This window comes from Pholis gunnellus (genome assembly GCF_910591455.1).
Source record: "Pholis gunnellus genome assembly, chromosome: 22".
Lineage (NCBI taxonomy): Eukaryota > Metazoa > Chordata > Actinopteri > Perciformes > Pholidae > Pholis > Pholis gunnellus.
Window position 1 is genome coordinate 11,671,868 of NC_136549.1, and position 18,193 is coordinate 11,690,060.

Below are 18,193 nucleotides of genomic sequence, written 5' to 3' on the forward strand. Positions count from 1 at the left end.
ATTAATTTGTTTCTCCAGGGGAAGATTGTTTTCTTTCCACTCACACATTACAGGTAAAAGAAGCATTTTGCATATTTGAGTTGCTCTCATGTTAAAGGTGCTTCAAAAGTCTTCTATTATTATTATTTTTTCTCTCAAAACACTAGAAACCTCCGTCCGGACTGTGAGCCAATGAAACTCTGTTACTAAAAGTTGGATGATGATATCTGAATTTTTGGTTTATGTTTTCGGACAACTCAGCATTAAACTAATACATGATACAATATTTGGCTGCATACATGTAGTAAAACTGTACTATTTAAGTTCTTTACTCTTAACTTAACTTTTAAAGTTGTATTTATAGTCTACAGTTTTGATTAAAAGCATATTTGTGGTGGGAATAATACATGTATTTCTCATCACTATCAGAAATGTTGTAGCAACAAAGTAACTATCTGTAATCAAGGAATAAGATTAAGAGCAATACGGAGTTATTTTACTTGTATCAAGATTATGGACATTTCTGGCAAGACAACATGAGACATGATTTGCATTAACATTAATTACATGAATTGTCTCACCCTTTGGCAGATTCCTTTCATATCTGAAAAGAAGATTTTAAGGCTCATGCACTTTTTCATTTTCGCTGTCAAGATGAACATGAGCTGCAAAGCCCTTAGATTTGTGTTGTCCCAGAGTCATCGAATTTTAAATGTTGGACTAAAGAAGAAGAGCAAAGCTGCACAGTTTACTGTTCATGGGAGCCTATAATGGTTCTAGATTCTTGTTTGAAACATCAACAGTGGCAGAAACACCACACACCACACTGACTCAAATACTGTACAAACCAACTGCAAGATCCTAAAATACAGTAAAAATGCAAGTGCATGAGAATATATGTGTTCATCAGATGTCTGTTATTTTTGTACTCAAAATAAAAGATTATTTTTCCGCAAATAAAGCAGATGTAACTACACGTGCCCTTTTTTATACACATCATGTTGAACCATATCCATACAATATTCCTCTATATTTCCTCTATCGTTAACGCTAATATTAGAGCCTGAATGATACATCAGCATGGCAATTATAAGCCAATCATATATATTTATTTTGTTTATGATAGTTAAAATATCAAACAAGACTTAAAAATCTCAAATAACTGTCAATGGGTGAGAAGTGTGTTTATTGCTGCGTCTAAACATGTGGTCATGTCGTTCCCCTGTCTGAGACAAGACACACTACTATGTCGACATCTTGTGGCCATTTGACCTAACAACACACCAGGTCGTGTGTTAGCTCTGCATTATGTGCATCTACTGATCATGGTGAATACATTTAAACGTATGTTATGTCTTCTTAATACCTGTGCATGTCAATAATGTCCTCCTCTGGCTTACCAAGCAAAGTGGGCAACAGCTCTGGGACCCCAAACAATCAGGGGTCCGAAGGCTCCAGGTTCACTGTGGCTTTTAGAGGACTTTCAAATTAGTTTTGGCCCCATGACGACAAACCAAACGAACAAAGCCAACTTGGGACATGTGTATTGCAGCATAGCAGTAGTGGTTGGTTTCTAAAATTAATGAAGCTGCCATGCTTTGTCCAATATGTGCTCTGTACCTGGTTGGTACTTAGATGCAACACAGTGCACACATATGCAATGCACAGAGAGAGGGCATTCAGTGGGAAAGAAAACCGTAAGTCTCTTTTTCTAAATCCTGATAAATTATTTCCTGATACATTCAATGTTTGTATGCTTTTCACTTGCTTTAATTTGAGCTAGTGGATACCCAAACAACTGCAATATATCGGCCTTTTTATTCAATTCCAATGACTGATTATAATAACGTTTTGATAATTGTTACCAATCTTTATGAAGGACTTAGTGAGCAATAACGTATTGTACTATATTATGTGTCTTGGTTTCTTGTCAGCAGCGACCCCTGCTGGCCGTGGCGCGGAATGGTTTTGACGTAGGTTCCGTTGACGTGGACGCAATAACCGGAAGTGAGTTTTCATTTTGGCTACGTGGAAGTAGCTTCTCTTATGATCAAGGCTGAGAGCATCCGTTGCCCTCATCGGTCAGCTTCATACCGACATAATGATTAAAAAGTTTGACAAGAAGGACGAGGAGTCTGGTAAGATTGGAGAGCTATTATGTAAACACATTGACAGCTTTTGGAAAATGGAAATAGTGTCTGTACTGACGAGATATTGGACGCTTTGGAAGCTAACGCGGGGCTAGCCTGTTAGCTGACTAGCTACAGTCACGTTAATACCTGCTCGTTAATCGTGACTTGTAGGCTAATTTCTATTTATTTAACCGGTTATGCAGGTCAAATGTTACCCGATTTGCTTTGGAATGTATAACCAGTTGTGTCACGATAATGCTAACGCCTTACTTCAGCAACGCTTAGCGTTAGCATTGCAAGCTAGGCAATGTCAGCTGGATGTTGTGATGTTTTTTTTGCTCGATATAAGACGTGTCCTCTCCGAACAGTAGCTCAACATATAGATGGATGAATCTTGCTGCAGTGGTGCTTTGATTTAAAGGACATCTGCCTTCACGTTTACTAGTGTTGCTTAGCCTACATGTGTTTTAGTTATTGAGCCATCTGTATTGAATACACGTAGCATAAGCTAGTGACAAAGTCGTTTCCGTGTGTTGGCTTTGAATGACACGACAAAGGGTTCAGCGTTAACTGAACGTCTGACTTTACTTTTTCGACATTTAGGAAGTGGGTCGAACCCTTTCCAGCACCTGGAGAAGAGTGCCGTGTTGCAGGAGGTAAAGTCTGCACTTGATCTATTGCTTAAAATCTGCACACATAGAAGACAACAAGTACCAGCCGAAGAAACGACATCTTAACCACTGACATGACATGATTGTGTCCCTTCTCCTTCACAGGCGCGCATCTTCAATGAGACCCCCATCAACCCAAGACGATGCCTCCACATTCTCACCAAGATCATCTACCTGCTCAACCAGGTAAGACGTTGTTTGACACAAATGTGAAGTATCTTTTTAATGGCATGTGTTTGTGCCTGCTCACTCACGTGTCTTTGTTTATTAAGGGAGAGCATTTTGGGACCACAGAGGCCACGGAGGCCTTCTTTGCGATGACCAGGCTCTTTCAGTCCAATGACGTAAGCTATTAGTTAATGGGTTAGATACTACTTTTTTAGATTATATTTTAGCTCAAGTTGCATGTCATCAGTCTGTATGAATCAAATATAACTACAGTACGCTTATACTCTTTCTGTGTCACTCAGCAAACCCTGAGGAGGATGTGTTACCTGACCATTAAAGAGATGGCCAACATCTCCGAGGATGTTATTATTGTCACTAGCAGGTTTGTAACATGACGTTAAATATCTTTGCAAATACTGATATTTCTCCCAGGAAGTTGTATTTGTTGTTGTCCTGCAGCTTCTATTATCCAGTATATACAACATTTAGATTATGTTTATTTTAAAGAGGAGAAGAACTCTTTGTAAATGTGTGTTTGTAACTGTTTTAATGTGTTCCATTTTCTTTTAAGTCACACTGTCTTTAACACCGTGTGTGGTATTTTACAGCTTGACCAAAGACATGACCGGGAAGGAAGACGTTTACAGAGGACCTGCTATCAGAGCCCTCTGCAGGATTACAGATGTGAGTGACCCTTCACCCTATTGTCTCCCCTTCTCCTCCTTCACTGTGTCATCTCATGCGAGAAAGAAAACATCTTGAGTAGAGTATTTAATTAATATTATTTGTTATGTTGTCCTCTTTCTTTTCCCACAGACAACGATGCTGCAGGCCATAGAGAGATACATGAAACAGGCTATTGTTGACAAGGTGCCCAGTGTCTCCAGCTCAGCCCTGGTCTCCTCACTGGTAAAACATGTTTCATATTTTACTTACTCATCTAAAAGCATGTCTTATACACAATAGCATGTCTAAAAAAGTCGTAGTACAGTACAAAAAAAAGTCATATTATAGTATTTCCAAGACATAAAAATGCTAAAGAGTGACAGTAAAGTAGACTTTCTAACTGGATCTGGATTACCGATATTTGCTCCTGTGTACCTGATATAAAGTTGTGTGATTGTATCTCATATCATATGTTTGGTGGGTAATCCTTTGTCTTTGTGCGTGTTCAGCACATGGTGAAGATGAGCTACGATGTGGTGAAGCGTTGGGTGAATGAAGCCCAAGAGGCTGCTTCCAGTGACAACATCATGGTCCAGGTGGGTAATACAGACATGAATCATCTATTGTGGTTGTGTAGAGGAGAAAAAAATAAATACGTCCGTTAAAACTTTATGGAGTTCTACTTCAATGCGGTTTCCTGTGTGTGTCCCGTATTCCAGTACCATGCCCTGGGCCTGTTGTATCACCTCAGGAAGAACGACCGTCTCGCTGTCACCAAGATGCTCAACAAGTTCACCAAGTGTGGTCTCAAGTCTCCCTTTGCCTACTGCATGCTCATCAGGATCGCCAGCAAACTGCTGGACGAGACGGAGGGAGGGTGAGTAGACCGTCTGCATGCTCAAGCAGAAACACACGAGGACACCCGGGTACTTGCATTTTTACAGCGTTGTATTCCGTCTCCCATGTTTTCAGTCACGACAGCCCCTTGTTCGACTTCATCGAGAGCTGCCTGAGGAACAAGAACGAGATGGTGGTGTATGAGGCTGCCTCCGCCATTGTCCATATGCCCAACTGTACTGCTCGGGAGCTGGCCCCTGCTGTGTCTGGTCAGTAGTTTGCTCACTCCTCCATACTTTTTTTTCCATGTCTGTCTAGTTGACTGAGAATAGAATGACGTGTTGGTGAGTCTCAATGTGAATGTATTTGTCTTCCTTGCAGTGCTGCAGCTCTTCTGCAGCTCTCCCAAAGCAGCCTTGAGATACGCTGCAGTGAGGACCCTCAACAAGGTACAGCTTCACTCTCCAACCCCTCCTTCACATGGCTTTTTTTGCACCACGTTATTATTCACCTGTCCTGACGAAACACTGTATGATTAAACCAGACTGTGAGCTGCTCTGACATTCCCTTTGTGTCCACTAGGTGGCCATGAAGCATCCATCCGCCGTGACTGCGTGCAACCTGGACCTGGAAAACCTGATCACCGACTCCAACCGCAGCATCGCCACACTGGCCATCACCACTCTGCTCAAGACCGGCAGCGAGAGCAGCGTGGACCGACTCATGAAACAGATCTCCTCGTTTGTCTCCGAGATCTCCGACGAGTTCAAGGTCAGACACTGAACCAGGCAGAACTTAAAAGTTTAGAGTGGTCCTGTCCTGTCCTTCTTTTTTTTTTAAAATCACCCAGGATGTCATATTCTGTGACCTCAAAATATTAATTTCCAATATGAGATTCACTGCTTCGTCTCTCTTTTTAATCCCGTTATTATTTTTTTTCTGTGTCCTAAATCTGTCGCTTGCTTGTTTATTCCAGGTGGTGGTGGTGCAGGCCATCAGCGCTCTGTGCCAGAAGTATCCCAGGAAGCACAGCGTCATGATGAACTTCTTGTCCAACATGCTCAGAGATGATGTAAGTTGATCGTTAACAGACCACTGACCTTAACACTTTGGACTTGAGAGCTTCTTTATCAGTGCTATCCTTATCCATTAAGAGAAATGCTGCAATCACAGGTGGCCTTTTGGGAGCTTTCCTGCTTTTCTATATGTTTTTACAAAATATTTAGTATTTAAATTACTTAAATTTGGTTTATAAGTGCTGACATTAGAAGACAGAAACCCAATAGAGGAGACGTGTTTCATAACAACAGATGATAAAGTATGCATCAGTGTTCAGAGAGAAATCAGAAAATACAAATAGGTGAATGATTCATTCCACCTTACTACTGTGTGGGTCAAGCATATATGTAGCCTGTGTACTATTAGTCAGTCAAAGCCTACAGTTGTGTTTAAGACTCGCCGTGAACACGCCTCCTCTCCCTGCAGGGTGGTTTCGAGTACAAGCGGGCCATCGTGGACTGCATCATCAGCATCATCGAGGAGAACCCAGAGAGCAAAGAGACGGGCCTGGCCCACCTGTGCGAGTTCATCGAGGACTGCGAGCACACGGTGCTGGCCACAAAGATCCTGCACCTGCTGGGCAAAGAGGGCCCACGCACCCCCCAGCCCTCCAAGTACATCCGCTTCATCTTCAACCGAGTGGTGCTGGAGAGCGAGGCTGTTCGCGCAGGTGAGACGGCGCAGGGCGCTGACATCTTGGTTATTAATATTCACATCATCTTCGTGGCATTTTAGAACCAGTTGAAACATTTGTTTCTTCTTCCACCCTCAGCCGCAGTCAGTGCTTTGGCTAAATTTGGAGCTCAGAACGATGATCTGCTGCCGAGCGTCCTTGTTCTCATGCAGAGGTACTCATTTACTTTCACTTGCTCTTATGTAACTGTACTCCTACACTTCATCAAACATACATTTTTCTTCTAATGAACATGTGATATAGTCTGACTTTTAACACGCATGTCTGTTCTTATAGGTGCATGATGGACAGTGATGATGAAGTGCGCGACAGAGCTACTTTCTACATGAACGTGCTACAGCAGAAGCAGAAGGCTCTGAATGCTGCTTATATCTTCAACGGTAAACACACACACTCAGGGTACACTGGCTAAATGCGGTTCATAGTGGCTGCTGATCCATGCGTACTAAGAGAGCCGCTCGCAGGGCAAACACTCTGCAGGTGATGTCAGAAATGTTCAAGTTAACGTCTCCTCTTTTGTGTGTTGCTCTTAGGTCTGTCTGTTTCTATCCCCGGACTGGAGAAGTCCCTCCACCAGTACACTTTGGAGCCCTCAGAGAAAGCTTTCGACATGAAGAGTGTCCCTCTGGCCACAACTCCTATCACAGATCACAAAACGGGTACAACTACATAGCTATTAACCTATCTGCCCATGGTTTTATACTCCACTTAGAAACTATTACTGTCAAAAATCAGATTGTTAATGGTTTTTTTCTTCTTCCCAGATCTCACCCCTATTGCCACCAGCAAACTGCCAGATAAGTTGACCCCATCACGCCAGGACATTTATCAAGGTAAGATTGTGAACTGTCTGTCCGTCCTCACCTTCATACTCCGGGCTGATATAATTGAGTACAATTACAGTCTCGTCTGTCCTCTCTTTGTTTTTAATCGCTCTCTACTTTTCCTCCGTTTTACAGAACAACTGGCAGCCATCCCAGACTTCCAGGGTCTCGGGCCGCTCTTCAAGTCCTCTGAGCAGGTGCAGTTGACGGAGGCCGAGACGGAATATGTGGTGCGCTGCGTCAAACACACCTTCGCCAGGCACATGGTGTTCCAGTTCGACTGCACAAACACCCTGAATGACCAGCTCCTGCAGAAGGTACCGGCTGAGACGTTTCATTAACTTGCATTTTTTCTGAAGATCCATTTAGATATTTTTCTGTAATTTTATTTATCAGTTTTTTGCTGCGAAAGACAAAACGGTCAACACAATATTTGGAATTGTTTGAGGATTTCAGACAGTAGTTGAACTAAAACATGGGAATACAATTGTATCGTGTGGTTTGTTTCAGGTCGTAGTGCAGATGGAGCCATCGGAGTCCTACGAGGTGATGAACTACATCCCAGCTACCAGCCTCCCCTACAGTCAGCCTGGTTCCTGCTACACTCTGGTCCGCCTGCCTGAGGACGACCCCACCGCTGGTAGGAGCACTGGGACGTTTTTGGGACTACATTGTGACTTTTTCAATGACTGACATTTTTGGACTTATTAGGACTTTTATTTTTTCATCATGCTATACTATGACTTTCTTTGACAAACGATGCTATGACTTTTTCGGCCCACTATACTATGACTTTTTAAAATTCAAAATACTATGACTTTTTTATAATGTACAAGTTCCTAAAACAGGTTTTGAATATCAAATTTAAATCGATGCCGAAATATTAGCGCTTGAATATAAGAAGATTTAAGAAAGTTGTGTTTTAGATATATCTTCTCTGTCCCCAGTGTCTTGTACGTTTAGTTGTACGATGAAGTACTTGGTCAAAGACTGCGACCCAAACACAGGAGAGCCCGACGATGACGGTTATGATGACGAATATGTGGTACGTAATCAAAGCACATGCACAAACTTTCAACACAAGGACAATGAGTGTTATTTTTTTTTAAATTGTCCTCAATGTAAATGATCTTATTCTTGTGTTTCTTGTCCTCCTCTGCCCTGCTCTTCTTTAGCTGGAGGATCTAGAGGTGACGGTTGCAGACCACATCCAGAAGGTTTTGAAACCGAACTTTGGAGCAGCGTGGGATGAAGTAGGAGACGACTTTGAGAAGGAAGAGACTTTTGCTCTGGCGTCTGTACGAACTTTAGACGGTGAGTCAGAACTTGAGGCTGAAATAATGAATGCACATTAGAAAGTCAAAGGTCAACGTACAAAAGTTTATGTCGTCAAATAGATGCCAGTTTGTTTTATTTGAATATAACTTTCAGCATTCACTAATAGTTCACACTGTGGACTCATGCGTTCAGTACTTTTTCTTCATTTTTGCAAATATCTGCTTCCAAAGATATACAAAACATGTTGAGCATCGTCATTGAGGCTCTATGCAGTAACTGAGACCCAGTGTGTTACGTGACTCATCTGTGTTTGTTTTTTTTTTTGTACAGAGGCGGTGGGTAACATCATCAGCTTCCTGGGAATGCAGCCATGCGAACGCTCTGACAAAGTCCCCGAAAACAAGAACTCGCATGTCCTCTTCCTCGCTGGTGGGTGTTGAATGTCAGGATGGTTTTGGTCTTTTAAAAAAAAAAAGATTGCTTCATTAAAATTGTTATTTTGTCTCTCGTGCAACTTAAAAGATATTTTGCGACCTCAAATGCCGTAACTACAAGTAGCAGATAGAATTTAGAGGATTCCAAATGTCATAGTATGTCGAATAAATGTGTCGTACCTAAATTGATGTGCCGGTGAATCAAGGTTCTGACAGCTCTCCCTCCCTCTCTTCTCAGGCGTGTTCCGGGGAGGTCACGATGTGTTGGTTCGCGCTCGCCTGGCACTGGCCGACGGCGTCACCATGCAGGTGACGGTGCGCAGCGGTGAAGAGACGGTCGTCGACGTCATCCTGGCCTCGGTGGGCTAAAACCCCTGCGGTGCCGCTTCCCGTCAACGAACCACAGGACCGTTCATCTCTGCACGACAAACTCTCTGAGACATCACTTACTTGTTTTACACAACTCTAAAAGTAAAATATATAATGATATTGTGTTTATTATGCTGACACCATCCAACCTGAAACATAAATGTTTTATTACTTCTAGAAAGTGTTTCTTCACTCTGTCTTTATACCGTCTGGTCCTCATGTTTTCTTTGCAGTAAGCATATTCTTCTGTCAAATCTTCAATAAATTCTGACTGTCAAAATACATCCAAGTTTCACTCATTCAGACACTTTTTTTTATTTTACAAAACTAGTTTTATTTAAAGAAAAGCTGACATTTAGGCATTTCATTGACATCAAGAGAAATGTAGAAAATCATTCAGAAAAACTTCAATCAGAACGCAGCTGTGCAGGACAGAAAACGGAGGGAATCAAACCGATGTCCCAGATATGTTCAATAATCTCACAACCCAACAGAACCTTCAGTATCATGCTGAACGATGATCCATAAATTAACACTGTCACCATCAGGTTAGTCATTCACTTGCAGTAAGGACAGTTATTCATGTTTCTAGCTCACATTGCATGTTTTTTATGGTATTAATTGACAATTTAGGAGTTGATGCTGGTAAATTAGCCCATCACTGGCGATTAAATCTCAAACTGATGCATAAGTCGCAGCTTAGTGACAGCGTAACTCCTAATTAAAATCATTAGGAAAGGTCTCGGCGTCACGTGTGACCTTTTATCACTTTGAAGAAGTGCTGCAAAAGCACCAGATGGCGTGTTAATTCACGAACACGGGGTGTCGCATTTGGTAACCTCTCAGAAAGAGTGAATAAAATTGAAATATGCATTGAGGAAGCCGGTGGGATCTTCCAGCTGAGGATAGTGACTGATGTGTTCATCCAAAATGGTGATGGTCGACCTCTGGACCAGCTGCCTGCAGGAACAAGATACATATTTAAGATAAACGAGATTACTGCAAACATAACATTCTTCCATTTATTATGGATGCTTACTGCTGCATTTATAATAATAAACTAGATAAATCCCAATGTGTCCATCATGATGTAGTGGATACGTTGTTTTGTACACAAGGATGTTAGTTTGAATCCCAGCAGGAACCATTCTTTTCAGATATGTGGAGACATTAAATAAAGTATATTGTCCATTGTTCAGCTCAAAAATATAAGAAAAGAGACATTTTTCTGCGCAATTTCTGCCCTTTGACCTTCAGATCTGAATGAGGATCTGCCAGGAGATGAGAGTACGTCTGATAATCTGAATGTGAGCTAAAGAATAAGAGCGGCGGGGGCACTCACTGGTAAAGACGGATGAACTGGGGATGAGGGTTGACGGGGTCCAGGGGTCCGTAGATCATGTGCACTGAAAGACAAAGAGGGGCGTGAGAGGGTCACAGAGGAAAAGATGGAGGGAGGGACACTGAGAAATGGAGGAGAGATACAAAAGGGAGGGCGGATCGTTCTGAAAATGGAAGTAAGAAATAGTAAAGACAAAATCTGGATATGAGACCTAAAGTTAAACAACACATATTCCGATATTTCTGTCAGGACAGATCAGATGCTGGTGCAGATATACACTTATATACTGCAGGATGACACATTGTTTTCTTAACCACCCTCCACATTTACTCACGGACACAATGATTCAGAAGAACCCTGGCTAATGCCTTTTAGCATGAGGTCCATGTCAGACACACACACACGCGCACACACGCACTGAGCGCGGGATCACAGATGGACGACGAGGCTTCTCTTTGTAGGCTAAGCAGCTTAGAATCAGCTCTCTGGCCGAGGCTGCTGGGTTAATACACCTTAAGGGAGTGTTTGGCCCACACGACAGAGCTTCCACCCTCTGATTTATCAACAAACATGCCACGATGACCCTGTGAACTCACGTGGGACGATGGTGGAAGTGAGGGTGCCCACCCATCGCTCTCTGTGTTTTAATCTCTGGTTGATGTACTGCAGAATACTGAGAGAGGCACAGAAGACAAAACGAGTGAACAAAGATGAAGAGCAACAAATTGAATTAAGGCCATTTGAATACAAAGCAAACACACACACCTGTCTAACACTAAGTTGCCATCGTTGTAGCGTAAACCTGTCCACATGTCCCAGAACTCAGCGTCTGTGGGCTGCGTGTACGGACCGAACACGTCTCCGATCCTTCCAGTCAACAGAAAACAGAATAATATATTCATGCACTTACATACTGGTACAAACATATATTTCATATCTCTCAATTTGAAAGAAAACTCTGGTTCTCTTACCCTTTTTGGAAGATCTTATAGTTGGTGAGACGCGTCAGAAGTGGAGCCAGAAAACTAGAGTCCTTCAGAAGCTTTTGGAGGCAAAACAAAAACGTCTCAGTGAGAACTCTGACAGCCAATCAACCAAATCGTACTTTTTGAAATAGAACAAATTGGCAGGATGAAGAAAACAAACTCACCGTCTGCAGCAAACGTGGGTAATGTGTTTCTGGGAATAATCCTGTTGGAAATAAAAGAGTCAGCACTGACCTGCTATCTACAACATGACCCGAACACAATAGTGTATTCACTGTACCTCCATTGGAAAGACACAGGCTGTTGAAGATCAGGTGACCTGTGCGGTTTTGGTCACTTCTGTTTGGGAGAAAAAGAAAGAACAGACAAGAGGAGGAGGAGTGGTTAGCAATTCATCATATATACTCTGTTTTTGACATTTGCATGAATACAGTGGAACACACACACACCTGTAGAGCAACTCCAGGGCCACAGTGTCTCCATAGTCATGTGACACCAGATTCACTCGCTGGTTGCTCAGACCCAAGTGAGCCACCAGGGCCTCCACCACACTGGCCTGCTCGAAGATGGAGTACCTGTGGGGTCGCTGGGATGGGAAAAACACGCGTTAAGAGGAGTGACGGAGCATCATGCAGGAAGTATAGGAAACACGTATGCAACAACGAAGACATTTAAACTGGCACAAAATGAACTCACTGGCTTGTCACTGAAGCCAAAACCCAGGAAGTCCAGTGCAATGACTCGATGGAAGCGCTGAATGAGTGGCTCCCAGATCTGTATAGAAAAACGTGTCGCATAAAGACTTTTCTTTTTGTTTTTTTAATGGTGCTTAGCTGTGTACTGAGCGTGTGCAAGTGGGTACCTTGTTCCAGTCGAAGCTGGACGTAGGGAAGCCATGGAGCAGAATGATGACGTCAGAGCTTCCCAAAGCACCATAGGAATCTGGTTTGAGGAGAAAAGAGATGAGCATGTATGATAAGCACATGTGCGGCATTGTGAGGACGTCACTGTACTTCTGTCATGTTGTTGCACTCCCTGTTTGTCAGCCCTAGTCTCAGTTGACTACCATTACAAGACTCTTGACAACCCCATGGATGTAATTTAAGCAATACACAATGTGCATGGAGGTAACTCCAAATCCCCCCCTCTTACCTCTGTAGAAGATTTCCCTGCCTCTGAAGTGAAACACCTCCCCGGCACTGTGCCACTTCTGCAGGGAAGGGGACAGTTGAGGGGGCGGGATGTGAAGGTAGACGGCCACCAGCGGGATGCAGATCAAACCCACGTGAACCCACCACTCTCTCATCTTGAGCTCAGGGGTGATGGAGTCTCATTCCTGCCTCTGAGTGGGGTTCACGAGCAACAACAAAAGAAAAAAGTATGGTAAGTGGAGGCGTGATGCTGCCTCCAAACCTGCGGTGTTGACAGCAATACATTAATATAGCATGATAAGTGAATGTGCATCTGTGTGGGCTTCTCACTGACACTCGATTAGGGATTCAACGATGCAGTAAGTTGAGCTAAACACTGAGCGATTTAAGGTGAATATCGAATAACGTCCAATTTACGAGAGCCCAACACAGCTTTAATCCTGCATTAAACTGGTCCTACTGAAGATTACGTTTGTTTTAAGAGGCTGACACTGTAGCAGACTGCAGCACTTACAGAAATGTCGCGACTTGTGGTTAGCAGACCTTCGCCCAGTGTTTAGAGTCCATTACTGCAGAAGGAATACACGCCGAGCGGAAAGGAACGACAGTTTGCGACAAGGAGGAAGAAGAGCACGGACGTCTCACTCTGTTGCAACTTCCGGGTTCCACGCGCGTTTATTAAAATTGATCAGCGATAAAGACGTCAAGTTATAATCGTCGCCAGACTGATACATCCCAACAGCTGTGCCTCATTGAGTTTTTTTACCACCTGTTAAGAAGCCAAAGACTGATTGACTCACGTTAATAATACACAATCTGTGTTAAAAGAGCTACAAGCAGAGTCCACTGCCCTCTGCTGGTGTGGATGTGAAATGACATGTAATGTTGTTAATCCATTGCACATTTGATCTAGAGCTGAAATTATAAGTCGAAATAAGTATGAATTAATGATAGATCGTCAGAAAATTTAATGGCAAGATTTTTGATAATCTATTAATTGTTTAATTATAACTATAACTGCTTTTATTGTTATCCATATTATTTGTTCTGTGTGAGTACATCGAGAAAAATGCAAATGCATGCTATAGTAGTTTTTGACATACTATACAAGGACTTTTTTATGACTATTTAATAACTTTTTGCGACATAATATTCAATTACTTTTTTCGACATGCTATACCATGACCTTTTTGAACACGATCGGACAGTCAGACACAAGTCTTTTCAGCTTTCCTCCACTGGGAGGCGCTACAGAAACGCCAAAACAACTATGACGAACTGGTAAATCAGTTTACAACTTAACAAAAACTTCACTTGTATACAGATGTTTTATTTCTTATTTTATCGTTGGTTATTGGTGCTTTTTATATATAAACCTATAGTATTTATATTAACACCTATTTTTATAGCATGTCGAAAAATGTTAAAAACAGTCATAGTATAGCATGTCAAAAACAGTCATAGTATAGCATGTCGAAAAAAGTCAAAAACAGTCATAGTATAGCATGTCGAAAAAAGTCAAAAACAGTCATAGTATAGCATGTCAAAAACAGTCATATTATAGCATGTCAGAAACAGTCCTAGTATAGCATGTCGAAAAATGTTAAAAACAGTCATAGTATAGCATGTCGAAAAAAGTCAAAAACAGTCATAGTATAGCATGTCGAAAAAAGTCAAAAACAGTCATAGTATAGCATGTCGAAAAACAGTCATAGTATCGCATGTCAAAAACAGTCATAGTATAGCATGTCAAAAACAGTCATAGTATAGCATGTCAAAAAAAGTCATAGTATAGCATGTCGACAAATGTTAAAAACAGTCATAGTATAGCATGTCGAAAAAAGTCAAAAACAGTCATAGTATAGCATGTCAAAAACAGTCATAGTATAGCATGTCAAAAACAGTCATAGTATAGCATGTCGAAAAATGTTAAAAACAGTCATAGTATAGCATGTCGAAAAAAGTCAAAAACAGTCATAGTATAGCATGTCGAAAAACAGTCATAGTATAGCATGTCGAAAAACAGTCATAGTATAGCATGTCAAAAACAGTCATAGTATAGCATGTCAAAAACAGTCATAGTATAGCATGTCGAAAAATGTTAAAAACAGTCATAGTATAGCATGTCGAAAAAAGTCAAAAACAGTCATAGTATAGCATGTCAAAAACAGTCATAGTATAGCATGTCGAAAAATGTTAAAAACAGTCATAGTATAGCATGTCGAAAAAAGTCAAAAACAGTCATAGTATAGCATGTCGAAAAAAGTCAAAAACAGTCATAGTATAGCATGTCGAAAAATGTTAAAAACAGTCATAGTATAGCATGTCGAAAAATGTTAAAAACAGTCATAGTATAGCATGTCGAAAAAGTCAAAAACAGTCATAGTATAGCATGTCGAAAAAAGTAAAAAACAGTCATAGTATAGCATGTCAAAAACAGTCATAGTATAGCATGTCGAAAAATGTTAAAAACAGTCATAGTATAGCATGTCAAAAACAGTCATAGTATAGCATGTCGAAAAAAGTCAAAAACAGTCATAGTATAGCATGTCGAAAAAAGTCAAAAACAGTCATAGTATAGCATGTCGAAAAACAGTCATAGTATAGCATGTCGAAAAACAGTCATAGTATAGCATGTCAAAAACAGTCATAGTATAGCATGTCAAAAACAGTCATAGTATAGCATGTCGAAAAATGTTAAAAACAGTCATAGTATAGCATGTCGAAAAAAGTCAAAAACAGTCATAGTATAGCATGTCAAAAACAGTCATAGTATAGCATGTCGAAAAATGTTAAAAACAGTCATAGTATAGCATGTCGAAAAAAGTCATAGTATAGCATGTCAAAAACAGTCATAGTATAGCATGTCAAAAACAGTCATAGTATAGCATGTCAAAAACAGTCATAGTATAGCATGTCGAAAAATGTTAAAAACAGTCATAGTATAGCATGTCGAAAAAAGTCAAAAACAGTCATAGTATAGCATGTCGAAAAAAGTCAAAAACAGTCATAGTATAGCATGTCGAAAAACAGTCATAGTATAGCATGTCGAAAAACAGTCATAGTATAGCATGTCAAAAACAGTCATAGTATAGCATGTCAAAAACAGTCATAGTATAGCATGTCGAAAAATGTTAAAAACAGTCATAGTATAGCATGTCGAAAAAAGTCAAAAACAGTCATAGTATAGCATGTCAAAAACAGTCATAGTATAGCATGTCGAAAAATGTTAAAAACAGTCATAGTATAGCATGTCGAAAAAAGTCAAAAACAGTCATAGTATAGCATGTCGAAAAAAGTCAAAAACAGTCATAGTATAGCATGTCGAAAAATGTTAAAAACAGTCATAGTATAGCATGTCGAAAAATGTTAAAAACAGTCATAGTATAGCATGTCGAAAAATGTTAAAAACAGTCATAGTATAGCATGTCGAAAAATGTTAAAAACAGTCATAGTATAGCATGTCGAAAAAGTCAAAAACAGTCATAGTATAGCATGTCGAAAAAAGTAAAAAACAGTCATAGTATAGCATGTCAAAAACAGTCATAGTATAGCATGTCGAAAAATGTTAAAAACAGTCATAGTATAGCATGTCAAAAACAGTCATAGTATAGCATGTCGAAAAAAGTCAAAAACAGTCATAGTATAGCATGTCAAAAACAGTCATAGTATAGCATGTCAAAAACACTCATAGTATAGCATGTCGAAAAAAGTCAAAAACAGTATAGCATGTCAAAAACTAGTACTGTCAATTCTCTACCTTTATCAGTCGAGCTTTGTTGTCCCTAGCTGTTATTTCTATTTCTGCATATGTACTTTGAGAGGGACGCAAATAACCGCAGTCAAATTCCTTGTCTGTGCGTGCATACTTGGCCATCCTTGATTGGCCCTTAACATGCCTCTACTAAAACCCCTCAACTTTGCTCTGCTTCACTTTATTTGCATCAGTGTAATGTTCAGATGTTGTGATATGGTTTGCTGGAGGTCTTGGCTCTGCAACTGCATCGATCCAAAGGGATATTCACTCTTGGTCTGTACGATTTTGTTCGGGGGAAATAAAATCTTTCATTTATGCTGCATCCCATATTTATTGACCTTGACCCAGTAACATACTGTATATATATGTGGATGGCAGAAATCTCACAAGTTTTACTTTTAGTATGATACCAAGATGATTCAAATAGACATCTTAGTTGCAGAGATGCATGTCATATTCGAGCAGGGGCCTGCGCCAGAGGTCTAGGGGAAAGTACATTTCTTATTCACTTTCTTATTCATTCATTCATTAAAAAAAAGGATGTTATCATGTTCAATAATTGTGCGAATAAATTAAATGCCTTTCAGAGACTTTGAAATACACATTTTTCATTTTATGTTGGAGGAGATAACCGAGGATAGATTTGATGTAAACATGCATTTCCTGTTCTTTACCTGCTTCACCAAACACTCCCTACAAGAGCTGAATTGTGCAATGCTCACTGCCAACCTGCACCAGTGTCCAGCTATCCCTTCATCAGCATTTAACAAAAAGCTCCAACTTCATCATTTAGAATTACAAGATGCTGCTACAGCTCTAACATGTATTTGCTTAAGTAGACTATTCAGAGAATGTGAGTTTTTAGTATATTTAACAATGGTTTGGCTACTCTGTTACATAGCTATAAACTAATGGTTATAATACATTTTGAAATTGTGCAGTTATGCAGAAAAGCAGCTTTCTTGCGAGAAAATCCCCCTCACTCAAGACCGGGATTTTCTGCAGGATGTTTGCGTGCCTTCACTGCAGAAAGTAAAAAAGTCCTCATTTGAATACATGACTCCATTCCAATAAATACTGCACGGTAAATGAAAAACATAGCCCTGCAGTTAGGCTAAATACATTTTTTATTTTTAAAAACCATACACATTACTCGACAAGTTTCAAATGTAAATCCAATCACGATATCCATTTAAAATGCTCAAGATAAACAGACATGAAGTACTTTTATTTCCAAATGTTAAAAGATAAAAAAATAATAATCCATAAAACAGATGGAAAAACATTCTTTCCCATTACAGGAAGAAGCTACAGAACAAACTCCTCATATGGATTCCGCTCGTCTTTTCCAATTTCTCACTTTTTTTTTTTAATGCAATCCTTAGCTGCTATTTTGTCATCTGTAAAACAAAGCATTTCCTCAGAGGACGTTGTGATTTAGCATCTCGAACTCCTTCCCCTGTCCACGGCCCTAAAAAGGTGAAGCTGGCCAGAAGGCTGCAGGAATAATGTGCAGCCTGCTGCCCAAGTCATCCTGTGTGGTTGACAAGCACCATCCCAAACATTTGAGTTAAGTGTGGTAATATACAAACTAACGGAGGCTTGTTCTCTTTCACACCATTTGCACCCTGAGATGAATATTTCAGAACACACATTTTTAGTGGCCAAAACCCTCCCCATATAACGTGATTGGTGTCAAATCATCCAAAATCGGTTTCGTACGATGAAAGGTTATCATCAGTATTGTCATAAAAATACAAAGGTACACTTTTTTTATTATGATTTGTATCAAAATTATTTTTTCCCCCAAGGAACGCTATGAAATAAAGTACCCTGTGCAGATAGA

General features: G+C 40.4%; 2 protein-coding genes across 2 annotated transcripts; one reads left to right on the plus strand and one right to left on the minus strand.

Moving 5' to 3' along the window:
• The first annotated feature begins 1,981 nt into the window (after positions 1–1,981).
• Positions 1,982–9,389, plus strand: copg2 (COPI coat complex subunit gamma 2). The gene is made up of 24 exons (XM_079183576.1): positions 1,982–2,117; positions 2,715–2,767; positions 2,888–2,968; positions 3,055–3,126; positions 3,253–3,332; positions 3,559–3,634; positions 3,767–3,859; positions 4,126–4,212; positions 4,336–4,493; positions 4,589–4,722; positions 4,835–4,902; positions 5,036–5,224; positions 5,430–5,525; positions 5,939–6,182; positions 6,285–6,360; positions 6,483–6,586; positions 6,740–6,865; positions 6,971–7,039; positions 7,166–7,347; positions 7,541–7,670; positions 7,978–8,075; positions 8,206–8,344; positions 8,639–8,737; positions 8,981–9,389. The coding sequence occupies exons 1-24, from the start codon at positions 2,081–2,083 to the stop codon at positions 9,109–9,111; spliced, it is 2,622 nt and encodes an 873-aa protein (XP_079039702.1). The 5' UTR covers positions 1,982–2,080; the 3' UTR covers positions 9,112–9,389.
• Positions 9,390–9,430: 41 nt separating this feature from the next.
• mest (mesoderm specific transcript) lies at positions 9,431–13,254 on the minus strand. Its single transcript, XM_079183519.1, has 12 exons — positions 13,105–13,254; positions 12,592–12,781; positions 12,302–12,381; positions 12,136–12,213; positions 11,889–12,025; positions 11,720–11,778; positions 11,604–11,644; positions 11,425–11,495; positions 11,219–11,320; positions 11,050–11,126; positions 10,454–10,517; positions 9,431–10,071 (listed from the first exon to the last, which is right to left on the minus strand). The coding sequence occupies exons 2-12, from the start codon at positions 12,743–12,745 to the stop codon at positions 9,954–9,956; spliced, it is 981 nt and encodes a 326-aa protein (XP_079039645.1). The 5' UTR covers positions 12,746–12,781; positions 13,105–13,254; the 3' UTR covers positions 9,431–9,953.
• Positions 13,255–18,193: the final 4,939 nt, after the last annotated feature.

Bases quoted from the DNA above. Each gene is read 5' to 3' on its own strand.
- copg2 (XM_079183576.1), top strand. From the start codon at position 2,081: ATGATTAAAAAGTTTGACAAGAAGGACGAGGAGTCTG. The intron at 4,494-4,588 runs GTGAGTAGACCG...CCATGTTTTCAG, and splicing joins CTGGACGAGACGGAGGGAGG to TCACGACAGCCCCTTGTTCG. The intron at 6,361-6,482 runs GTACTCATTTAC...CTGTTCTTATAG, and splicing joins GTCCTTGTTCTCATGCAGAG to GTGCATGATGGACAGTGATG.
- mest (XM_079183519.1), bottom strand. From the start codon at position 12,745: ATGAGAGAGTGGTGGGTTCACGTGGGTTTGATCTGCATCCCGCTGGTG. The intron at 12,382-12,591 runs GTAAGAGGGGGG...TCCTCAAACCAG, and splicing joins CAGGGAAATCTTCTACAGAG to ATTCCTATGGTGCTTTGGGA. The intron at 11,496-11,603 runs GTGAGTTTGTTT...TGCCTCCAAAAG, and splicing joins ACCCACGTTTGCTGCAGACG to CTTCTGAAGGACTCTAGTTT.